The sequence below is a fragment of the Eumetopias jubatus genome, unplaced genomic scaffold, assembly GCF_037043125.1.
Source record: "Eumetopias jubatus isolate StellerSeaLion01/CBP00866 unplaced genomic scaffold, mEumJub1_p1.0 scaffold_11, whole genome shotgun sequence".
NCBI classification, from domain to species: Eukaryota; Metazoa; Chordata; class Mammalia; order Carnivora; family Otariidae; genus Eumetopias; species Eumetopias jubatus.
The window spans coordinates 99,921,945-99,948,300 of record NW_028274817.1 but is presented as its reverse complement, the minus strand read 5'-3'; the positions used below and the strand labels follow the sequence as shown (position 1 = coordinate 99,948,300).

The 26,356-nt window shown below is 37.2% G+C and overlaps 1 protein-coding gene across 1 annotated transcript in view; it reads right to left on the bottom strand.

The window, feature by feature from the left end:
* DMD (dystrophin) overlaps positions 1–26,356 on the bottom strand; it is a 1,674,912-nt gene that overhangs the window by 822,034 nt on the left and 826,522 nt on the right. Inside the window, exon 40 of the mRNA XM_088028834.1 lies at positions 1,037–1,212. Coding sequence (XP_087884960.1) covers positions 1,037–1,212 — 176 coding nt within the window. The remainder of the gene's footprint in view (positions 1–1,036; positions 1,213–26,356) is intronic.

The window sequence follows — 26,356 nt, the reverse complement described above, 5'->3', positions numbered from 1 at the left end:
TTTACACTTTTATCAAGAGGTGTGTGTATGTGTGTGTGTAGGTTAAGTAAAGCATCCCTTTTGTAGAGGAATATGAATTTTATCTACTTTTTGAATAATGCAACAGGAGCAAAGGCGCCAAGAGGAGGTGGGCAAAGACAATGGACCTAATTCTGAAACCTTTCTAATATATCCTCACCAAAGACGTTCATCAATGAGTTGTCCTAGCTTTCTGAATATTAAAAACCACCTATTATGTAGATGATAGGTAGGAAGCAAGAGCTTGGCAATAGAAGGGAGTTTTCATTGTTCAAAACAATAGTCTCATTTGGTAAATAAAGGCCAAATCCTCCCTTATGAAACAGGCAACATTAGCATCAACAACTGGAAGCATGATACAAAATCCCATTTATAAAAATATCTATGCCTTCCAAGTGCAGCAGTATACATTTGGCATTCTGGGCTTTCAGGACCTTCCAAGGGAAAGTTAAAAGATGACTGAATTCAGCAATAACTTTTCTGAGGTTTTGTTTGCCCCTTTATTTTTTCCCCCTTTAGATTTGACCATTGTCGGCCCAAGTCCCTCTTCAAGCATGTACTGACAAATGTAGTGGAACTAAAAACTAAATACGACCATCTTGGTTTTGAATATCAGAGTCACATTCATAGCTGTTCAAAAATCTAGCCAAATCACAGTCTTTCTTACAAAATCGTCATTTGTTATTTCCTTTTGTCATCTTCTTTCAAATAAATGAGCCTCAGCTTGTTAAAACCGGAATATACTGAAGATGTTCATATTTGAACAATCGCTTGTTTAAAACAAACTTCAAAGTTTAAAATAGCAAAGTGCTGTCTATTTCCCTAGCAGCAGCTACATGTTTCAGGACATGAGACTCAGAAAACAAATTCATTATTGCTACTGATTAACAGTTGAGGGGCTCCTTCCCCTTACTGCCTTTCACCCTGGTTTCAATCTTTCACAGAGTCTTTTTTTTAGAGGACAGCTTAAATAGCTCTGCTAAAATTTTAGGATTCCTATTTTTATCTGTTATCCTACCTCTTTTTTCTTTCTACCAGCTGTTTGCAGACCTCCTGCCACCGCAGATTCAGGCTTCCCAGTTTTTCTTGCAGAATGTTGGCATCTGTCTTGGAGGACAGTTGAATTACTTCTTCCCCAGTCGCATTCAATACCCTGACAACAGTTTGCCGCTGTTCGATGCCATCCTGGAGTTCCTGTAAGATACCAAAAAGGCAAAACAAAAATGAAGCCCTACGTCTTTTTATTTGAGAAAAGATTTAACAATGTGCTACCACATGTGGTTCTATGGGGAGAGAAAGAAATAAAAAAGTGCCCTGTGAAAGTTTCTCTATGAAACTGACATGCCTATATCCAAAGGCTACAAGACAGAAAGACACCTTTTATGTGTCAATAAAAAAGCACCCTCTCAGTTCAGCTCCGGTCTTTATATTTGTAAAGCTTGTCAGCTAGACGATGGTATAATGTCCTACAAATCAATTAGTTGGAAACCTCAAGAGCAAATTTGATTTCTTGTCCCCACAAGGATGTTCCATGTTTAATAGTCTATGAAGTGTTGTAAAATTTCAACATGAAAAAAGTATTTTGATTTCTTAATGACTGTCGATAGGAGAGGTGAAAAAGAACAAACATACTTTAGTCATAGTATTTTAAAAAAAACAACCTCTAGAGATACTTAAGCAAAAATTCATTGCTTATATTAGAAGGAAATTTATTTCAAATTCTGTTTCCATCAAGGTATTTTGCATTATAAAACCACATAAAACAGAATTAATTGCTTTCAGGGGCAGCCTATCAAAAAATCCCTAAGGTAGAGTGATAAATTTAAAAATAATCTATAGCCACCAGAACATTTTTATGAGTCATTGATGACGTCAAGATGAAATACTTTCCACTTTTTATCCTGAATGAAAATTTAAGAGTAACAGAAAAGGAGTGTCATTAAAAAAGAGACTACTACAACCAAATATACATAAAAACAAAAATGCTCTTTACCATTACATAAAAATGGCCCTCTACTTTTTTTTTTTTAAAGATCATCTAGAATGTTTTAGGCAATGAAAATAACCAGTACTAAATCTGCAGGTTAGAAAATGAAATAATCTGAGAACTTGAGATCCCTACCATGTTTAAATCAAAAGGGCTTACAAATTCCCATGTACTAATTGCATAAAGTCAGTATGCAGAACACTTTCCTGATAGATGTGATTCTCATGATCTTGTATTCTTATATTTCCCTGTCTTTTGAGCCAGTACCAAGGACATAGTAAATGCCAGTCCATGCTTGCCAAGTAAATGAATGGATGCATGTCTTCTGAGACTGGGTCAAATCTCTCTAAGATCCTTATTCCACCTAAAGAATTATTATTTTTTTTTTTACTACTTTTGTGTAATATTATTTTGAATACTAGAATTTCTGGTAGTATAACTTTAACAGTTAAAAGACTCAATCAATCGGCAAAAATGATAACAAGGCCATTATTCCAGGGACCACCGTGCCTCAAATGAACATAAAACTATGCAGTTATCGAACTGTTCATAAGGCTTCCTCACTATATACTCTCTTACATGTACATGAGATATGCTCTCGTGAACATGTGGTATTTCCTTGCAACTAGTTGATTTTCACCATTACTTGAATCTCACTCTTTACCATCCATTCACACCAGGGTGGTGTGTGACACTCACTGTTACTTGCTCAGTAACGGGTACACTCATTCATAACAAACTGTGTCTATGTTCCTATCATACCAGACATTCACTGAGGTCAGAGACTGTGTCCTATTCATGACTGTGTCCTTAATGCTTAGTCCTGTATCTGGTGCCTGGGAGGTTTCGGGAACTATCTGTTGAGAGAACGCATGCGTGTCTAAATAAAGGAAGTGGGGGAGGAAGGGAGACATTCAGTTTCATCATTGTCATGCTATCATTAGTATTAATACTTATCATTGGGCCTCCTAGAGATTCAAAGAAATAAGTTCCATTTTCTAGGTTTCAGGCAGTATATAATCTAGCTGAAGAGGTGAGACACAGTTGTGAAGGATAATTTGTTGTACTCCATACAAGAGAGAAAGCAAGATGCTCATAAATGATGCACCAGAAGAGGGATGATTTCAGTGGAAGGATGAACAGGAGATGCCTCTGGGGGGATGTGAAATATGAAGAATGGGTAGACCTGAGAAACGTGGAGGATCAGGGGGTGAGCGGATTGGCAGGAGGCAAGGCCTATGGTGTGCCATTTCCATGATGTGATCAGGAATATGTACCTGGGCTCCATGTCACAGTATGGGAGGGGGAGTGCAGGGAGAGGGGCAGCCCTGGGTGGATCTTGGGCCTCGGCAGAGAGGACTTGGCTTTTCATTATGGAGTATGCAATGCTTCGGGTGGCAAAAGAAAATAACTTCTGTTGTAAGTACAGGAGTATTGGAGATAGAGCTGTGTTTCTGGTTAATTCTGAGGCAGAGTTCCAGGCTAAGGTTAAGACAGGGACACAGGGAAAACACCAGGACAGCATTCTGGGAGACTGGTATTGGGGTAAGACTAGACTTTTGATAATGCACCAGAAAGGAAAAGATAAACCCAATACACTGTTAGGGCAGAATCTATAGGGTTTGTGAACTAGCTGGATCACGCAATCATGCATAACTACTGGAATGGGAAAATCTTTGCCTAAAAGACAGAAAACAGGAAAGTAGAGAAGAAAGATTAAGACTCTGATTTGTACCTTCAGTGGTGTCCAATATCCACAGCTATTTGTAATATTTTGAAAAAAATGCCTGGAGTATGTATTAGATGTGTGCTATAGCATTGCATCTCAAACTTTAAAGTGCACAAGAATCTCCTAGAGAACTTGCCAAACTGCTGATTCTGGTTCAGTGGGTCTGTGGAGGGCCCCAAATTCTCTACTTCAAACAAGCTTGATGCGGACGCCGATCCTGCTGGTCTAGGAACACCACACTGAGTAGCCCGATGACAGAATCTTTGTTAAGTAATCAAAGAATTCTTGGTGGTGGTTTATAATGCTATAAGCTAGAGCTGCTTCAGAATTTTTATATCAGCTCCTCTGCTTTGTATTTTTGATCTTGGCCCTTCTACTTCATGGCTGGTGGCTGCAGCGACTTTTACAACCCAATTGTAGAATCAACAAGGGTTTTATTCTTTCTATTTCCCAGATAAGAGAGAGAATTGAATAGCTAAGAATAAAGCAATAATTTAAAATTGTTAGATCTAAATCTCATTTATAGAGAGTCCCAAACCAGGGCCTTCAGGTTTTTTAATTTTGTGAAAGGAGAGCTCATTAAATAGTCTATTGCATTTGTGTGAGAAGATTTTTGTAATCAGGAGAGCTATTTACAGTGTATGATCCACTTGAGGAGAGCTTTCCGTAATAAAGCATAAGACAATGGCATAATGGATCGAAACAGGAACTAAAAAACGTGTACCTGGTGTTTTACAAGTTAGCCTCTGAGCCCGAAGATAAAATTTGATGTAACAAATTAAATGTAAAACCTCAATCAACTTTATTCACTTAGGGAAAAACAAATTAATTTTAATTCTATAGCTTCTAAATATTTTAAGCACTAAATTATTCACTACCGGCAAAATGTCCAAGCTTTGATATCATACTAATGTTCTGTTGTCATAGACATCCTTATCCATTTCTCTGGCAATTAACATCTAGTCTTAGTTTGGGACAGAAAGAGAATCATAATTAAATCTATTGGATTATTCATCGCAGTTAGAAAGCTTATTGTGTTTTGATTCTGCTAGGAAAGCATCATTCTTAATAAGGATTCCATATCAGACTTCCCTAGGGAACTTTTTCAAAATATAAAACCCCAGAATTCCACCATTGGCTGACTGCATCAGAATCTCGGAGGTAAGGGAACAAAGGAGTACAAAATAGACTCACCACTGAAGAAAGAGTAGGCAAGAGACACGTGGAAGGGGCGAGTGAACAGGAGAGACATGTTTCATAGTTACTGCATTATCTCAACTTCTTGTATGCTTTTTAAATGGAAAAATGTTCCTAAATTACAGAAAATGACACATTTAAGTCCCTCGAGTCTGGTTAAATTGAGGGAAAGTAAGAGAAATTATGGGCCAGGAAGGAATGGCTACATTTTTACAGAGGAGAGAATATGAGGCAAAAGCAGTCAGTACGTTTTATATGAAAACATTACATACATTTAAAAAAAGTCTATTTGCCAAACTTTTCAAAACTGTATGAAAGCACAATAAATGGAACATAAAATGTGACCAGTAAAGAAAAATAAGCTAAGAAGCAGTTATGGGAAACTGTACAATGACAAAACTGGATAAGCTGGGTAGGAGTTAAAGAACTGGCCAAATACCACAAACTAGGCGGAAGAGGAAAACAGAGGGATAAGAGATTGGGAGAAAAGATCAAGAATGAGGGAAACCGAAGAGGAAAGAAACTAACCTTCATTGACCAAGTAGATGTGTCAAGAATGCAATCCTCTGATTTAATTGTAATTTCGTTAAAGATTTCCTTGGAGACAGATTAATCACTGACTCCGTTCACTCACTGGTCAAGTGAAAACATGTAAGAATAGGAACATTATGGACACTGGTGAAACCGCCAGAGAAAATTCTACTGTGTGATTTCATAAAAATATGATGTGTTATCATCTACTGCTTTACCCTTTCTGTCCTGCTTAAGATCATTCCCACTGTTTTCTCTTTGTCAGTCCCTAGAATTCAAGTAAGTCTGAGAAATAGTTTCTGGTCCTTTTCTCAAAGATAAATTAAACAAGTCTGTTTCTCACGTTGATTCCTAACAGTACATAGTCACCACTGTCTTTAGAGGTTTTGATATGCCTCAGAAAGTATTCAAATTTTATCAGATGATGAATTTTTGTAAGGAAGCAACATAAATGGACAAATACCCAAAGCATACAGCAGGCTCAGTGACAAGACACATTCAACTTAGCCCGTTCGTCGACTGGCTGACTCCATCCTGGCGGAAGACCGGATGACCCTGGGAGAGGAGCTCATGAGGACAATGACAGGACTGAAAGATGGCTGGAATTTGGGAAATGCAGGATTTAAAAGAGGGAGAGGGAGGCAAGAGTAGAAAAATGGTGTATCTAAAAAAGGAGTGAAGGGCACCTGGGTGGTTCAGTCGGTAAAGTGTCTGCCTTCAGCTCAGGTCATGATCCCAGGGTCCTGGGATAGAGGCCTGCATTGGCCTCCTTGCTTGGCGGGGAGCCTGCTTCTCCCTCTGCCACTGCCCCATGCCCCAGCTTGTGCTCACTCACTTTCTCTCTCTCTCCCCCCCCCAAATAAATAAAATCTTAAAAAAAAAAAAAAAGTGGAAAAAAAGGAAACATGGCCTAGAGAAATGACAATTTTTGAGTAAAGAATGAAAGTGGTAGGAGGCAAGAAGCAAGGCCAAGTTTGGGCACCTAGAATGAGGACATGGAGAATAATGCCTACTTATTAACCACAAGCTAATGTCCAAACACTAGCCGACCGAGGAAGGCCTAAAGGGCCTCTGCAGCCTCTTTACCCCTCTGCTTTTGCAGCCTGCTGCTCCCCACTTCCACCCTTAGCTCCAACTTCCCATAAAACTAAATGGCCTTCCACTTACTTGATGGTCCCGCTAAGTTTTGCAGGTCAAAGTCATAACCCACCTGCCATGCTCAGATTAATGTTCCCTCTTCTGCTGGACCCTTTAAGAGCCCAGGGAGAGCTAAGTGCCTCTCCACTGTGTAGGTATTTATAAAATATTTCTATTTAGTATCATTTGTTGGTAGCATTCATGTCTACATTAGACTTTATGGCTGAGGATTCAGTAAAATAGTTTTTTCTTCTTTTGATCATAAAATATGAATTCAAATTTAAACTGTATCTCAGGTTCAACTTTCATCTGAGGACCTACAGGTCTTTTATTAGTAATTTGCAAAATAAGTCAAATCAAGAGGAACAGTCTTTAACAAACGATCGACCCAAAATAAAATGCACCGTTTTCTTCCTATTCTTTCTCCTGGTCTAATTTTATTTGCATTTCAGTAAACATTCATTGTGCTTGACGAATAATAATGCCCAAACCATAAGTATGTTGTTGTTAGTTTGTTGCAGGACTCGGAGGCAGGAGTGGGGGGGGGGGGTCTTGTTAGATTTTATCTAATACCCTCTTTTCCCTGGGTGGTATGATAGCAGATTTGCTGGTTGGTACACATGCCCTTCCCTAACTGCTCCTCATAATGGTTGCTATAAAAGAATAATGAGAATTCCTTTTAACACTAGAATTAGACTGCTCCTTTTTCCAAGCAAACATCCTGCCAATGAACTAAAGGAAAATTATGTACAGTAGCGATTTATTTTAATGGGACATTTACCTAATATCAAATTACAATGAAATTTCCTTTGGATGTGTTTATCTCATCCACATCAGTGATATATACAGTCACTATTATCACTGCTATTAATGTGAATACCAAATGGTATTTGGTACTTTAAGTACTAAATGCTCCGAAAGGTTATCTCAGGCTTTTTTTTTTTTTTTTTTCCTTTCCCACGAAATAATGCCCTGGGCAGAAAATCCCCAAAATATACATTCTTCAGTTCCCAGCAGACATTCCAAAAGAAGAAAAAAAAGCATATATGTTAAATCTCTGCCTTTGGGGCTCTGATACTAGAGACTGTAAGTTAAATCTGTCCTCAGACATGATTTGGCATTAGAACTTTAGTAAGTGTGGGTGGGGCAGGCATGCATTCTACTCCAAAGGAATCTGAATTAAGTTTTTGCTTTAAAGAAAACTGTTGTTATAAAGTACACAACTTTGCAAAGTTAATAGGTTTTAGTGAGTAAAAAAATCAATGATAGGCCTCTCTAGGTTCACAGATTTGTTCAATCTTTCTTGGCTTCTAAATCGTTCATTAGAACTTCAGGAGAACTAACTGGGAACGTTTAAGAGTTGTTTTTCCTCTCTATTTACATAGATTTGTTATGAAAACAAATTGACTTTTCTCTGATCAAAAGGAGGTTCTTCTCTATGACCATGCTTGTTCTTTTTTAACTGAAGTGAAATTAACATAGTGTTATATTAAGTTCAGTTGTATAATACGATTCAATAATTGTATACATTACTCAATGCTCATCATGATTAAGTGTACTATTGATCCCCATTATCTATTGCACCCATTCCTCCCCCACTCACCTCCCTTCCAAGTATCTATCCACAGATAAATGGATATAAATGTAGTACATACATATAAAGGAATGTTACTCAGCCACAAAAAAAAAAAAAAAAAAAGAGAGAATGCGATCTTGCCATTTGCAACAACACGGGTAGATCTATTGGGTACTATGCTAAGTTAAATAAGTCAGAGAGAGAAAGACAAATGCTGTATGATTTCACTCATATGTGAGATTTAAGGAAAGAACCAACAAAGAAAAAAGACAAAACCACCAGACTCTTTAATACAGAGAACATGCTTCCTCTCTTAATAAGAGATCCTGGTAATAGAACATACGACTTCAGCCATAAATTTCTTTTAAAAATTATTAGGGTGGTTGTAAAAAGATGTGAGATATTTCATCATGGAACATATCGCATGCAACCAGAAAATGCTCACTCTAAGACAGAATACTTGAAAGGAGACATGGATCATTTTAAAATTCCTCCTTCTTTCTAGAGGTTTTACCAATTTGGAGCCACACAAATATTTATTCGAAAGCCATTTGGTGGGTACAAAAAGCATAGTGAGTGTATGAAAAAAAGCAATATAACATTTTTTTTTAAAAGATGATCTCTAAATGGAATTAAGGACTGGAAATATCTGATTAAAAGTCAAATCTCATTGGCTTTGAAAAGCTGGAGTTTCCTATTGGTACTTTCCACGCTTACGAAGTATTTTCACTAAGCGGGACATTCACTGACTAAACAACTATTTACTGAGCGCCTCCTATGGGCCAGGCACTCTGCCAGGTGCCGGTTATTGCTGCCTGCAGTAGAAAGAATGGATTGGAGAAGCTCTGGAGTAAAAGGAGGAAGACCAAGTAGGAGATACCACGGTAGTGAAGGGAAGGGAAATGGTAGTGTGGATGGGGAAGTAGTGGGAGAGATAGAAGTGGTTGGAAACAGTTGATATTTGGGAGGTAAATAGGATTTAGCCCTTCGCTGGAGATGTGAGGGAAGGGAAGGATGTCGACTAGGCAGAAAGGGGGATACTGGACTGAACTGCAGAGGAAAAATTAGGTTTGAAGATATAACTGAGATCATTATTGGCCGAGCTAAGTCTAAGATTCGTCATGTGGGTTTGGCTCTGAAGGTGGTTGGAGTCCCCATTTTCATTGAAAACAGTAAGGTTAATTTCAAAGGAAGATTTTGTAATTCAAACATATTTTGCGACTTCCTGAATATTTGCCTGACAACTGCTACATAGGAAAGTGAGAGGAGTAACACTGTCATTACTGACCCTTGCTATGTCTGTAGATTGCTACATTTTATTTTCATTTGCTGGCAAAGAGATCCATGGGTCTATCTCATGACTCACCTAATGTAGAAAGTTCAGAGGCAGTATGATTACCTAGAACATTTGGAAAAATTAAGAGCATTGCTCTCATGAAGTTGCTTTTATCTACCCATCCTAATTTCTACCCATCCACTGCTAAATATCAATGGGCAATGAGAGTTTAAAAATATATTCATGCTGCTATGTAAGAAATCAGGAATTTAACTTTTCCCTTTAGAGACTCCCTCTTTTTTGTCTTCAGAGGAATTTTATGTGCCTTAGCTTTGGCATAATCTCTAAATGATTGTTTAATGTAGGTAAAATGTTCAACGTGAGTAAGTATTATCTTCAATGTGATTCACTCCAACAAATACTTAGGTAACTACTCTGTATCTGATGCCTTTACAGTGATAAATAATCTTGTCTTTTCCTGTCATTACTCAACCTAACATAGCTATGGAGATGCTATGTGAACAAGACAGATCAGTTGTGTGATTAGGAGTATGATGATATGTGTACACGTGTCTATATCCGTATTTGGGAGATGGGAAAAGAAACATAAACATCATGGTAATTAAGATTATACATGACTGAGGACAGTCTTCTTCATTCTTTATATTGCCAGGCACAGTGCTGGGCGTTGCTTACCTTAATAATTGCTCAAGAACTATTTGTTGATAAATTGAGTGCAAGACTAGACAAGATATTATAGTACCCTTGAATGGCTTCCCACTTGAGAAAGGTTCTTAAGTAAAATTCTGAAATATGTATAAACCCTGGTATGGAAAAGAGACATTAAAAATAATTGTGTTTTACCAAAGTCTTGTCTCTTATCACAAATAACAAGTTACCAAGGTAAGGTTTTGTTTTCCATGCTCTTGAGAATGGAAAGGTCCAGAAATAAAATAAAGAGGGATAAAAACAGATCTCTGTCTAACATCAATTAATTGATTTTAAGCATTTAGCTCAGATTACAAAACCCCCAAGACATCAACTAACAATCCACCTCTAAGCACATGTTGGGTATCACTAAGCCTTCTATGTTCCTCTCATCAAGTTACACAGGCATTAAAAACAAGCTGTTTTTTTTCAAAGCCTTACTTTCTGAGGTTGGCTTTCTTATTTTCCAACTCATTATCTGTTATAGGGTAATGCTCTTCTTCTTCATGGAATTAGGCTAGAAAGTGAGATAGTAAAACACATCTGTGTATCTATTACTGACTGAGACTATCCTCTGGAAATCAGACAAACAGGCAAAAGAATGGGTTCTATTATTAACATATTTGTACAATGTCAACAATCTGTACCTTATTGAACTATACACAAACCAGAGCAACCTAAGAATAAAAGAGCCAGAGGACTTAAGGATGTCTCTTGTTAAAAATTCCAGAATTATCCATGTGATTCCCTAAAAGATCAGGGATAGTTGTAAAAAGAGGTGAAAACCAACTCCAGTGGTTCCTTACAAAATATAGTTTCTGTAGAGGAAAAGATTCAGTTATCAAATGCTAATGTTTTCTAATTTTTTTTTATCTCTAGTGAAGCTTCCTTCTTAACTATTGCCTAGCATTTCTGCACAATTGCAGTTGATTTGAACCTCAAAGGAAACGTTTTCAAGACAACATTAACATAATTCTGAAATGGGTTTTTCTTGTTGACTTATTGTTTGAATGACATCTATATTCTCCCAGTGACCCACCCACATTCCTACCACCAGTTCATCTGGGTTTTATCCCTTTCTTTTCCCCAGTACAAGTTCTACTGATCCTGTTGTACCTATTGACCAGTTAATTCCACGTTCTCTCCCCAGTCGTAAACGTATTTTCATATTTCACCTATGTTTCACCTATGTCAGTAACACCTCCTCTGAACTGATTTCCCTTAACCCTTCACACTCCCAAACATCTTACATAGTCTTTGCACATCAGTTCTCCTGATGGACAGCTCGGGGAGTTCGTTATTTCCTGCTGAAATATTCATACTGAATCCTCAGTACCCGCCTAATGAAGCCCAAAACAGCTCAGATAACATTCGGAACCTCATAGCATTCCTGGAAGAAACATTCCTAGGCTGCCCAAAGTGACTTGCCAATTCCTATCCATGACTTCAGCACAACTGGACAACTCACAGTCATACCATGGCTTTTCTGGAGACCTCTCTCCATATGAATGCCCTCACTTTTTTTTTTTTTCTCACTCTAGTACTTAGCAAAGAACGCGCTGCATGGTAGTGCCTTAAACATGTTTGTTAAATGGATAAATGAAGACAAACTCCAAATACCATGTCTCTTACAAATAAATTTTCAACTAGAAATTGTCCTGTCAAATCCTACTGCATATCCATTATGTCTACTTTAGGATGTTTTTCACAGTCTCTATAAAATTAAAGGTCTTTATTTTGATTGAAAGTTTTTGAATTTCTTCAGTGCAGGGACACTATCTTCTTCATCTTTTGAGCTTCCCACCAGGTGAATCAGTAAAAGTCTGGTGACCAAATGAATGAGCATAATACATACAGTAAAAAGAATGATTAAGTCATTTCTCTGTATTTTTAAAGACCTAGTAGGCTTTAACCAACAAATTAGTGCTGATGGCTCTGAAGAGGCTCTATGCAGCAGCTGGTCAAAGAAAATTAAAATATTCAGCACTCCATATTCGTGGCCATGGAGCAGTGTTTTTGCAAAGCCAAGGCACTGCTACCCAAGCAGCAATGATGCTTTGCACTAGAGTCTTCAGAGAAAAAAAGAAAAGAAACCAAGTAGGACAGTGTGTCTATCCCTCCCAATTTCCAAGTTATACCAGTAACCTCAAAATAATATTACTTTCACCCAATAGGAAGGGCACTGTCTTCAACAGATATGATCTCTGCTCATGAATGACAAATACATGAAAAGAAGTTCACTTCTGTTAGTCATCAGAGTGACACAAATGAAGACCGTGACAAGATATCACTTTATATCCCATAAAATGGCACAGTTGAAAAGAACTGTTAAGATCAAATATTGGTGAGAATGGAGAGCAAATGGAGCTCTCCACCATGACTGGTTCAGGTATATAATGATACAACCACTTTAGAAAACTGTTTTTGCAGTATTGTACAAAGTTAAATACTTGACCTAGCCATTCCACTCCCAAAGGAAATGAAAACACTCACAAAAAGACTTCTCCCCAAACATTCATAGCATCTTTATTCCTACTATCTCCAAACTGAGAGAAGCTTGACTGTCCACCAACAGAAAAGACAGACAAATCATGGTGTGTGTGTGTGTGTGTGTGTGTGTGTGTGTGTGTGTGCGCGCGCGCACGCATATTTTAGGAGGGGAGAGAAGGGGGAGGGGCAGAGGGAGAAGGAGAGAAAGCTTCTTAAGCAGGCTCCACACCCAGCACAGAGCGGGATGCTTGATCTCACAACCCCGAGATCATGACCTGAGCTGAAATCGAGAATCAGACACTTAACCAAGTGAGCCACCCAGGGACCTCAAATCGTGGTATATTTTTACAAGGAAATATTAACCAGCAATAAGAAGGAATGAACTACTGATATATTGACAACATGAATGAACCTCAAAAATATTTTGTTGATCAAAATACTACATACTGCATGATTCCATTTATATGAAATCAATAATAGACAAAAGTAAAGTATGGTGATAGAAATAAAAATAATAGGTGCCTAAGGGGGTAGGAATTGACCAGAAGATGGCATGAAGTGATGGGAATGTTTTTACTGAAGTACTGGTTTTATGAGTAGAAGAAATGGAAGTTAAACTGAACACATTATCTATTTGTTTCCCAGTTCCAGGGGGCACTCTTCTGTATTTCCTTACATACTTGCTACAGTCATACAGAGCAAGAAAGCATGGAAAATAAATTACAGAGCAAAATCTGAATACTACTCAGAATATCCTGACAGATTGAAATCAACTAAATTCAACAGGTTCAGATTTTTTGTAGGAATCAACTCTTCCTCCCCTCCCAAATAAATCTGTTTCATCGTATATAAATTTTACTTCTATTAAGAAATAAGAACATGTCACTTTCAAGTACTTTTCTCTGATCAAACACTATTTTAGCCATGTTAACAATGAAAATGTACAAGTTTAAATTCTTTCTCTCCCACCTCACACAGTACCTGTAGATACTTCTTATAAAGAGAAGAACTAAGACTCTCTCCTTGGCAAAGCTCAGTCATATGCAGACAGAATTTAAAAAGGTTCAGAAGACTAATCAGGTTATACAGGTTCAATTTGGACAATCTAGAAGATAAATAAAGTGGCATGTGTATTTTAGCAAAGTGTGTATGTGTGGTGTGGTATGTTTATTAGAGTAAGAAGGGGAAAATAACATTGTGATCCCATGATCCTAAATTTTAAAAGATAAAATGACTCGAGACTTTGAGACTTTCAAGAATATAATTTTGACAACATAATAGCAAATGATCCCAATGAGTATTTTTTTTTTTAAAGGGGTGGGGGTTGTTGAACAAGACGCATGCCACGACACAGGGGATCCTCAAAGGAGCTCAGATTCTACAAATGTATAAACATGGGATAAAATAAGGGACATATAACTGAGGACAAATCTTTAATGTTTTATTTATTTATTCATGAGAGTGAGAGGGAGAGTGGGAGAGTGAGAGAGAGTGAGAGAGAGTGAGAGAGAGTGAGAGAGAGTGAGAGAGTGAGAGAGTGAGAGAGTGAGAGAGTGAGAGAGAGAGAGGCAGAGGGAGAAGCAGGCTCCCCGCCGAGCAGGGAGCCCAATGTGGGACTCGATCCCAGGAACCTGGGATCATGACCTGAGCCGAAGGCAGATGCTTAACCATCTGAGCCACCCAGGTGCCCCTGAGGGCAAATCTTAAAAACAATATAGAACTGCATAAACAGTGAGGAAAAGCCAAGCCTAGAATTGAGACTTGGGATAATGTTCAAACAAACAAACAAACAAACAACATCCAGGGCCTTTTCACTTCTACTTGGAGAAAGAAGAACCAGAGAGACACAGGTTCAGTGACTGGGGCAGAAAGGGGAAGATTAGGAATAAAGATGACACAGAGAGCAAAACCGCTCAGCTCCTCTGCTTGTCTGTTCTGTCAAGGAGAATGTTCATCAGACTGGAAAAGGCATAACCGTATGAAGGAAATGAAGCCCAAAATAGGTGAGGGAATTTTAAAAGAGCACCTTGCTGCTCTAAATGAGTGAAAATCTCTGGCTCCAGACCAATTATGTCCCAGGGAAATGAGAGAACCTGCACAATATGGTCCTACCCTGCTGTCAGTGGTCGTTGATGAACTGTGTTAACACTGGAGATGGGCAAACGTCATCCCAATTTTCACAAATGGGAAGAAGTCACTGTACTGGTTTCCATCTCTTCCTGCTAAAGAGCATTTCTGGATGAGGAGCAAAAGAATGCCCGTTAACAAAGACAACTGAGCCAGAACTTATTCTTAGGGTGGACACAAAGGCCTGGCTGTTAATCTCTTTTGCAGCTGGAAAACTGCATCTCACATTTCTATGCAACTTAAAATAACTTCTTTTCAGTTAATAAAATTGTCTCCAGTTCCTAAAATGAAGTAACTATGCGAGGACTTCATTGTATTCTACAAGGAACAGCATAATGTCAAATTGCCTACCACCTGAACAAGTAGAGGGCCTCTGGCTAATGATGAACGAAGAAGATGGTCTGATGCATGAACCACTTTGTGTATTTGACACGGCAAAAAACAAAACAAACAAACAAACCCAAAATAAACAAACTCAAAAAACCCATTTTCTTTGCACAAGAAGGGAACAAGAGGAAATAAGATGCAGAGGCACTGAAGAATCTACGTAAGAGGGAGATTTCTAAAAAAAGAGGCATGTGAGAATTAGACTAGATGAATATACAGAAAAATGTTAAGTGCGATCGCTGGGAAACGAGATTATTAGTCATTTGTATGTTTTTTTTTTATCATTTGAAATGTATTTTTCCAATGAAAAGGTATACTTTTAATCAGGAAAAAAATGCTATTTTCATTTGGAATATAAATTGATATAATCTTACCCCCCAAAAATATTTTATCTAGATTTATGACTTAAGAATAAGAAAACAGACAATGTAAACTTTCCTGGTGCTGTATCTGAATTAGTAGTATTTTTAAGTAAGGTTATCTTGTTTTCTCTACTAAGATAGCAGCACCTGTAAAATATAATTCACCACAATTTTTGCTCAAGTAGATACTATTAAACTTACCCAACATCAGAAATAATAATTCATCACTTCTCAAGTAATATTAAGCTCTTCTAATATCATCATTTAATAGCTTTCTTTAATGGTATTTTTCTATGTATTAGTTTTGAATACATCAATGTGGACCATGAAAATGTCAGGTAAGAAAGGTTGTTAAAAATTCCATAGGTCCTCCACATTCTGCATGGAGCACTGGGTGTTATGAACAAACAATGAATCATGGAACACTACACCAAAACAAATGATGTAATATATGGTGATTAACATAAAAATAAAAAATTCAAAAAAAAGAAAAAAGAAACAAGGAGAAAATATTAAAAAAAAATTCCATAGGTCCAGTTTACTTGATGCCCTCTGAACATGCTGCCTTTTAGGAAGAAAACTTAGAATTACTATAGCAAATGTACTTTAGGGAAATAGCTGGAAACAGCTCTAATTTTGTTTTGCCATCTCCCCAAAGAAGGCTAATAAAGACCATTTTCTCAAAACTCCCACTCTATACTATCCTTTTCCCCTATTTATGCTTTTTTCTTTTCCTTAGCCTTAATTCTCAAACTTTAGTCTGTGTCTCCCCTGGTTCCATTTTTTTTCTATTATTTCATTTCCTAGTTTGAAATTTTGTTATACACTGTCTCAAATCCTTTGTGAATTAAAGTGTATAAATCAAGAAAACCTAAAACTCAATTTGCACCTTTACATAAGCACTTGAGATGTTTTAATCAGTAGAAATGAATAAGGTAGGTTCTGTATCCTACATTTGAAGCAAATACCACATTGTCAATATGAAAAGTTATTTTTTAAAAGAGGAAAAGGGTCAATCTGTGACATTTGCAATACATTCTAGATTCAACAACAACTTAAGTATCTACCTCCTCATCTCTCCTGGTGTGCTCCTTTGCCCAAACCAGAGAAAATGTGGTTGTGCTTAACAGGCCATTTGTCACAGAGAAAATGTGGTTGTGCTAAACAGGCCAAGATATTAATACTACGCTAAGAGAATTATTACAATGATCTTACTGTGATAATTTTACTCTTACATACTTTATAAAGTGCCGTCAGATGATTATTTCATTTGAGACCCACACACATGCATGAGATAAGCAAAAAATATGCTAAGATCCCCACATTAAATATGAAGAGCTGGAGGTGATGGGTATGTTTATGGCATAGATTGTGGTGATGGTTTCACGGGATGCATACTTATCTCCAATATCATCAAGTGTATATAAATACATTTAACTTTATGTTTGTCAGTCAGACCTCAATCAACTGGTAAAAAAAAATAATAATGAGTAATTGGGAGCCTAAATGACTTGTCCAAGTCATCCAACAGATATCAAGATCGGCTGCACATAATCATCACACAGCAGACAGGTTCCCACCACACAGGACCACTGTTTTCTGACTCATGTACTTCATTATTACAGAGATATGCAGAGACAGGCAAAGTAGAAAAGACACAAAGTTAGGCAAATTCCATACATGCTGAAATTATTGTGGCAATAAAAACCCAAGTGTTTCATTATTAGAGCTCCTTTTCTTGGGAAAAAAAAACTTATACCGGTTTTCCTATTAAACAACGATTTTGTCTACTTTAATAGTGTTTGTATATTCAATTAAATGCAATCATTCTTACAAAAAACAAATTCTCATCCCAAAATAATGAGAAATTTCAACACTGATTATGTCTGAAGCTGATGTAGGGAGGACTAGAGCATTCCTAGATTAGATTACATGTATTTGTAAAGTCACTATATTATAATGTCATGCTGACATGATTCTTGATAATGTATTTAATGGCTAAAATATGCATAGCAAACATTTGTGTAGAGTTTATTGGATCTAATTTTCTGTTTTCCTTTGAAACAGGAAGGTGAGTGATGCAACTGTGGTACTTTTGCTGTTCAACTTAATGAAAATTCTGTCCACTATCAATCAAGTGGATGTTCTCTTTTTGTTGTCCAAACAAACATGCTCAAAACTAATTTATTTTTATGGAAAAGTCCTGTATTAACATGATGAAAAAACACAAACAGGCTCTAATTTCCTTCAGTTGCACTTGCTGGCAAGATACACACTAGAGGGAAACTTCATTTTTACCTTTGTATTTCTGAGGTTATAGGGACAGACCAGGTGTCCAGATGGATAAATTAGCACCTTTCAATAAATAACACCGGCCAAATTTCAGAAATGAAAATATGTCCATTCCCCCTTTTGTCTATAAAAATAGAAGACTGAATGAGGCTCACCTGAGATGTTGCTTCAACAGAGCAGCATCTACTGGGCCAACAGTAATGTGGGATGATTTGTGTTCTTGTAGAAGTCGGTCATAGTGTGGATCGGTACCAGTCAACAAACCACATGGCATGCCATAAACACCAACGACATATGAATAATTTCCTTTTCTAAGTCTTCAGGATTTTTTTTTTTTTTTTTAATTTTGAAGATCACCGTAAGAGGTAGAAACGATGTGAGAGAAGAGACCCGGTAACAAGTTACTACTGTTTCAAAAACAGAAGAGTTTACCAAAGTGGGATTTTTATAGAGTACCACACACAGGTACCATATGGTCTGTCTGTGAATATTAAAAATCAGCTTAAATATATGCAGAACTAAAGCTGTGGTATTCTTATGTGTAGGTTCGAGTGGAGAAAAATACTCAGTGAGACAAAATGTTTGAATCCTGTTAACTGTGACAGGATTGGAGTGTCTACAGGTATGTATACAAAGGGGAAGAACATGCACCTATATGAGTATCTGTCCATGTATCATGAGAAGTCATTTAAAATACTTGTTATTAAATCATTACCAAAAATCACTATTTAATCACTTGTAAGGTTCATCATGATTTGCCAAACAGTTAAGACCCTTATTTGTAGTCTTGAGTATTGGAGGAAAAATGCTCAAATCCCTAGTTGGTGATAAGATTTAACTGAGGGGCGCCTGGGTGGCTCAGTCGGTTAAGCGGCTGCCTTCGGCTCAGGTCATGATCCTGGGGTCCTGGGATCGAGCCCCACGTCCGGCTCCCTGCTTGGCGGAGAGCCTGCTTCTCTCTCTCCCTCTGCCTGCCACTCTGCCTACTTGTGCTCTTTCTCTATCTCTGTCAAATAAATAAAATCTTTAAAAAAAAAAAAAAAAAAAAGATTTAACTGACCACGGCTCTTCAATCCATCTGCTTATCTTCTCTTGTCATTGGGGAAGAGGGACAAGATCGTAACCATACTAAAATCAGTCTTTATACTCAAAAATATATTTTGCCTTATGTACTTGCCTAAGAGGTAATGATAGCACTAAAAAAGGTAAGTAACTTGAAAAAAATGTTTTAGAAGTAACTCTATTTCCTAGCATGCATCAAAATAATTAACTTCTAAAAATCAGATATTTACTGCCTTGAGAAAACAGTCCATTATATAGGAAAGTCAGACCAAAGGATTTCTTAGTTATCTCAATTGAAGAGAAATTTGTGCTTTATCATAGAATGGTAGGTGGTTGATTTGATACAAAGTCCAGAGGAGTAAGATTTAGAAGACAAAACAGTTTGTCCATTTATCAGTTATAGCACTTTGAGCAAGTCACTTGATCTTCAACTGATTCATTTGTAAAATTTCAAAAATAATAACACTAGCACCAGCCACGTAGTATTGTTGTGAGGACAAAAAGGAGTCCTAAGGGGTGAGCACCTGGTTCTTACCTTTTCATTTCTTTTTTTCCCAGCTCCAATATGCATTGCTGATAAAAATTATCTTCTAAAAATTGATTAATACACATGTTCTCAGGAGTTTTTATTTTGTAATATGAGATAGTGGCAGAATTTGCTGGGAGTAGTAAATCGGTCTCAAATGACAAGTGATGATGACCTGTTGTCCTTATTAACTACGGATGTGACCCAAAAGCAGTGCAGTATGGCATCATACCCATTACCTTATAATCAATTTTTAAGGATTTTGGTTCCAACAAGGAGAATGACAAATGTTGATGCAGCCAGATTTTCTGAGCCTCCCTTTTTTTTTTTTTTAAGATTTTATTTATTTGACAGAGAGAGCAAGAGCAGGAACACAAGCAGGGGGAATGGGAGAGGGAGAAGCAGGCTTCCCGCCGAGCAGGGAGCCCGATGTGGGGCTCGATCCCAGGACCCTGGGATCATGCCCTGAACCGAAGGCCGACGCTTAACGACTGAGCCACCCAGGCGCCCCAGGAGCCTCCTTTCCAAATAACACTTGGTTTTGATTTTTCCAAGTAACACTTCAGACTAAGTTGTCCCCCACCCATACATGTTCACACTGGACCAGAAATGTTTGTCCACGCCTCTAATACCAGTGAATGGGTTTCTGACAAGCATAAGGAATTTTTCTGAATCTCTTCTCTCTTCCTGTGTAATGGCAAAATATTTGCTCTATTATATTAAAAAGGGAAACTCAGCCCTGCACCAAGGCAATTGCTTTGTGTCCTTAATAAAGAAAAATAATGGTAACAAGAACTAGGCCAAATGCCAGAGCTTGCTTGTATTGACCCAGCTTCTGCTGTAGCAGATTATATACATTTTTATCTTGGGTATCATTCAACCCATTGAAAGTGGCTTCCTTGTTACAGCGAATTACTGTTATCGTCAGAGTAAGTTTCTCATCACAGGCTTTTGACTATGGAGATTCAAATATCAATCAATCAACCCAACAAACAACAGCTGCCAAAGGAATATTTGGAGTTTATTTAATCATGTATAGCTTTGAAAGAACTCTATTGTGACAGAATAGCACTGGGCCACTCAATTGATCTCTAATGCACCAAGCAAATGCTTTGGGGACAACTTAGTGACTTTCATGTATAAAGGGCTCTAATGTCCTGCTCATGCTTTTTTCCTTTCTGTATTCATATAAGATTTCCATATTCAATATGACCAGGTGCTCTGAGGTATTTTTCCAGTACAGGAATGGATTATAACTATGGGGAGGTCTATATGTGCATTTTGGCCTGTAACTTCAGTTGAAACTATAGGATGTCAACAGGGTCCCTATATTGAAGGTGGAAGAGAAAAATGAGTATTTGTTCAGATGGCCAGTAGGCCCGGAAAGCAGAGCTTCATGTTAATTTTCCTTTGTCACTAATTTTAGGGCACCTGCTGTTGCCAGGATGTCTGAAGTTTTGGCTCCCAGAACGTTACACTGTCTGTGGCTCAGGACATTAGGGAGAGTAAAATGGCAACAAGGTTGGCATAAGTATAAAAAAAAAAATGACTTGCCAGGAAAAAATGCTATTTAAAAAGAATAAGAACACTAAGCACAATAATATCTGAAATTTCTATAGTATTTTACAGCTTAGAAAGCATATCGATTAGTTTGAAAAAACTTCCACACATTAACCCCATGAAATAGCAGACACACCTTTTCTATTTTGTGACTCTAAAGAGTGACCAGTCATGTTCAGAGAAATCGTTATAGGGTTCCCCCAAATAAAGAGAATCAACAGAAGGTATATGTATATATACACACACGTGTATATCTGTGTGTACATATGTTTGTGCAGGTACGTGTGCATATGTGCGCGCACACACACACACACAGATCCACTAACACCCTCACAGGCATACCCAGAATAACATTGGACCAAATGTCTGGCACCCTATAGCCCAATCAGATTGACACACAAAAGTATCCATCACAGAAGTTAAGTGATGTGCTTAAAGTAATAAAGTTGAGATTTTTATTATCTAGGTATTTCAACCTCTAGCCCAATGTGGTTTTTCTTCATACTCCATTAAATTTCTTACACAAGTGGTCTTAAAGCAAATTGACAAGACTCTAAGTTTCTTTTGGGCCTACATCCCAGCCTTATTCAGTTTATGAAGAAAGTTCAAATGCATTGATCTGACGGGCCTGCAGCAGGTAGGACCTCCACTAAGGTATCTGCTACAGATACAAGTAAAAGTGATCTCATGGTTTCTATCTGATTGTGGCAGTGACCATTGAATGGACAAAACCATGGTCACACAGGGGAAAAACACAGAGGAAATATTTGCAACTCAGAAATAATCTTATAAACAATGAATAAGCTAATATACTCCAAAAATAATCTAAAATTTGAGTTCAAAAAAGGAAACTGAAGAGGTATTTGTTACATTGCATGTTCACTTCCTGTTGAACATCTGCTTTAATTTTAGGGATCTATTTATAGGGAAAACTGTACCAAGAGGTTCTGTACAAGTTCTCAGGGATGAATATTATTTTGACATCATGCTTTCGTTAAGACATGGACAAAAATGGTTTTTGAAGAAACTTTTTGGTGTTGAACGGCTTCATAATGTAAGTGAAAGATATGAAAATATACCGCAAAAAACCACTCGTATAAAAATCTTTGCCATTTTTACTTTTTTGAGCAAAACCCTTCACAGTCCTTTGAGGTGAGAATTTGACATTATTTAAAAATGTTCTTTTATTAGATAGTTCATTCAAATAGTTCCTCCTGTAGTCAACCTTAAGGCATCACTTTGAAATAATGCATTTTTCTCCTAAAGTGTGTCTGCTATTATCCACACATTATCCTAGAGCAGGAGGAAAGTGTGTGCTAAAAAAGTACATTTTTCTGCTTGTCACTGCACATTATCATAGTCCCCATGCTTACTGAGGGACTACTCTAGTGTTAAGGTCTCATTTTATATGCGATGATAGGTGTTATTTTCCTTCCTTGAAGCTTTTTGGCATGTCATAAGAAATAATACATGACAAACACAAAATTAAGTTGTGATTATGGGGAAAGCATGCAGAAAGTTAAGCAGCATATTTTTTTAAAAAAATGAATGGCTCAATTGCTCCAATCTTTGTAGTACAGTTTTAATAGCACCAATATTTCCTTGGATTAAATAGACAAAGACATTAATATCTCAGGTCAGCAAAGTATTTACTGAATTCCCACCACGTACAAGGCTATCTACTAAATCTGAAGTAAAATAAACTTAAGGCTAGTTTATTACCCTCTAGAAACTTAACACTATGGTAGGAAACAAGATATACTCATGTAAAAAGTTAGTTTTAAATAAAGGTTCAAGGCAATAGAAGAAGTCACTTGGCAGTACCTGATTAATTTCTAAGTGGATTGTACAGACAACAGTGACTATAGTTCAGAGGAGAGAGTGAGATCTTTTCAAGGATGGATGGCAAACAAAAGGTCTACAAGGAGTAATTTGTGAGTTTTCTTGAAAACCAAATATATATTGAGAGCTGATGGGACACGGTTGGCAGCACGTACAAGAATCAGGAAGGGGGAAAACCCAGGTGGATGTATGAGAGCATAGTTTTGAGAGCATATTCAAATGAGCCTTGAATACCAGGAACAGGGATTTTTATACTAGATCCTGCAAATAAAGGGGAACTACTGAGGATGTGAGCAGACAAATGACATGATAAAAGTGATTTTGATGGCCTATCACAGCATTACCAATGGACTGGAAAGGAGAATGCAAAGGCCAAGGGACCAGGTTAGAGGCAGTTATAATGTAAGATACGACGAATTTTATCTAAGATCATCTTAGGAAAAAAAAAAAAGTGGTATTGCAAAGTATAAGTTCAGCCTATGGAGAGCAGCGAGAAAGAGTGGTTTGAACCGAGAGGGACAGGAAGAAACACGAAAGTCAACTGAGGGGTAGCTTCCAAGGGGAGAGTAGAGATGATTTTGTTGAAGGTATATGGAAATTACAGCACTGTCAGGATACCCAAATGTGAGGCGCTTCAGGAGTTTACAGATGCAGAAAGATGGTAGAAATGGAGAGAAAGTTTGGAATAGGGATAAACTGATGGGATAGCTAAAACCAAGAGAATGAAATGAAACCAAAATCAAGGCTAAGGAGAGAAAGTGAAAACACCTTCCTAAACCCAGTGAGGGCACATATTTAAGATGAGGGGGAAGAGAGTTGCTAGGAAAGGACTTAGGGATATGGTAGGAAGAATTTATGTTGGAATAAACTAGAGTTTTGAGTATCAACTTTAAAAAAATAAACTGGTATACCCTCTTAATAAAGAACCAGCATTAAATAAATACATACATAAATAAATAAATAATAAAGAAAGAACCAGGAGTGAAAGAAGTTTAAGACGTTTAACAGGAACCAAAAAATCCAAGTCCTAAAGAGACGTACTAAAATGAGGGCAACTCCTCCATGGCCCGGTCATTAAAACTGTGTAAATGTCAAAAAGCCGACGAAAATTCTTAGACAGTGGTGCTACCTTTCTGAGTTTATCCTTCATCACTGCCTCCAAATATGTGTTTTGTGTTAAATTTTATTTTACAAGATTCTTAAACATATAGAACAGATATAACAAAGCTGCAAAAACATGATCATATGCACTATATCTTTGGTCTTACCCTTCTCCTATTCCAACCACAAACTTGACCCATTCAAATAACCTAACTATAGGGGTGCCTGGGTGGCTCAGTCGGTTGAGTGTCCAATTCCTGATTGCAGCTCAGGTCATGCATGATCTCAGGATCATGGGGATCTAGCCCTGCATTGGCTCCATGCTCAGCAGAGTCAGCTTGACTCTCTCCCTCCGCTTCTCCCCCACCTCCCGCTCCTGCTCACTCTCTCTCTCTCTCTCACACACACACACATAAATAAATCTTTTAAAAACCCCAAATAACCTCCTTATACATTTCTGTATTTTACACTGAATATTTTCCTCCAATTGATAAAATCATATAAAACATGCACACAGGAAGGCACATATCTCTACAGGATTGTGTTTTTTTTTTAATTTTTATTGTTATGTTAATCACCATATATGACATAATTTGTTTTGGTGTACTGTTCCATGATTCATTGTTTGTTCATAACACCCAGTGCTCCATGCAGAATGTGCCCTCCTCAATACCCATCACCAGGCTAACCCAACCCACCCCCCCCTCCAGAAACCTCAGTTTGTTTTTCAGAGTCCATCATCTCTCCTGGTTCGTCTCCCCCTCTGACTTACTCCCCTTCATTCTTCCTCTCCTGCTATCTTCTTCTTTTTCTTTTTTCCTAAAATATGTTGCGTTATTTGTTTCAGAAGTACAGATCTGTGATTCAACAGTCTTACACAATTCACAGCGCTCACCGTAGCACATATCTTCCCCAATGTCCAGGATTGTGTTTTAAAGAATTGGTAATTAATGGTATTTACTTTCGTTCATGTGATTTTCATAATCCATGTTATGCTGTGTTAATGCTACCTAGTCAATAAGCATATCTCAAATTCACATGTAGTTGCTTAAGAGTCTATGCTGAAATTTTCTATTATTCAAGGATTCTCCTATTGCAAGTTATCCTTTGTTTCCCTTTTAATGTTTTCTTATTTTCCACTATGAACAATGCTGCAACATATATCCTTACTCATATATCCCTTATGTACTGGTAATTTAATTTTATAGGTAGGGTCATAGGAAGTAGGTTGTACAGTGTACTTTTCCATCTCTATGCTGATTTTCACTCTTATCCTGTATGAAGGCCATTGTTTCATATTCCTAAACCCCAAGGTCGACTTAAATCTCACTGTATTTAGTAATAATAAATCTTCCTAGCATCAGAATTGCCAAAGTACTTTATAATGTACACTGTACTCCATATCACTTTTTTAGACAGCATTTTCTGGAGAGCAGGAAACACGTCTAATAATTTTTTTTTTCTTCATATAAGCTTAGGGAGCTTTTCTCATTTAAGACAAAAACACAAAAATTGACTTCCTGATGCCTATAATAAACTACTACTTTAGATCAATTTTTAAGAAACAACCACAAGAAATATACTTCTACCTTTAGAAAATATTTGTTACATGCATCACAGGTTTCTTGGCAATTCCTTTCATATTTAAGATTCCGGTAGCTTTTCATCAGATATTGGTGATTAACAAAAGTATTCCAATAAGAGAACTAGAAAAAGATTCATACTCGAGTACCTAGCCTTCAATGTATAGCCATAAAAAAATTTATAACATTAACATATAACATATTAGAATGGTTATAGGCTATCATTTTGCCTTCCCCCCGTCCTTTTCTTAGATCTTATACTTTAGTCAGGCAGAGAAGATGAGTATGAATGCAAATGATACCAGAAATAAATTAAAATTCTTCACTGACATAAAGAGAAATCTTACTGGGCACTGTCCTTCATGTTCACCAGAAGTCTACAATATAAAACCAGCCAATCTCTTGGGAGAATGTAGAAAGTTTGGGGGAATCTAATTATATTTTATTTGCAGAAGGAATCAATATGGCAATACTTCTCAAGTTCAATTCAATCACAAATGTGGAGAACAGATTTGCATTTACATCTAAGCAGAAGCACAGTGGATTAAAAAGATTTCAATATAATTTAGCAATCCCTTTGTCAAAATAGGGCATTCATTGAACATAATGGCACTCAAGGCCATCCTTCCAATAAATTACTCCATAAAAGTTCCATAAAAAATTTAATATGGCACAGGTTGGGGAATACAGGTAATTAAATGTGTTGCAAAGGTAGAAAGAAGACCCTGGGAAAAGTAAAAGATTGTAATTAAGAGTTGAAAGAATAATTCTGAAATAATTACATTATTTTAGAAAAATCTTATCAGTATGTTAATCACTTTAGTTCCCTTATCACTGGGGAGAATCTTAAATAGGTGTTTGGGTC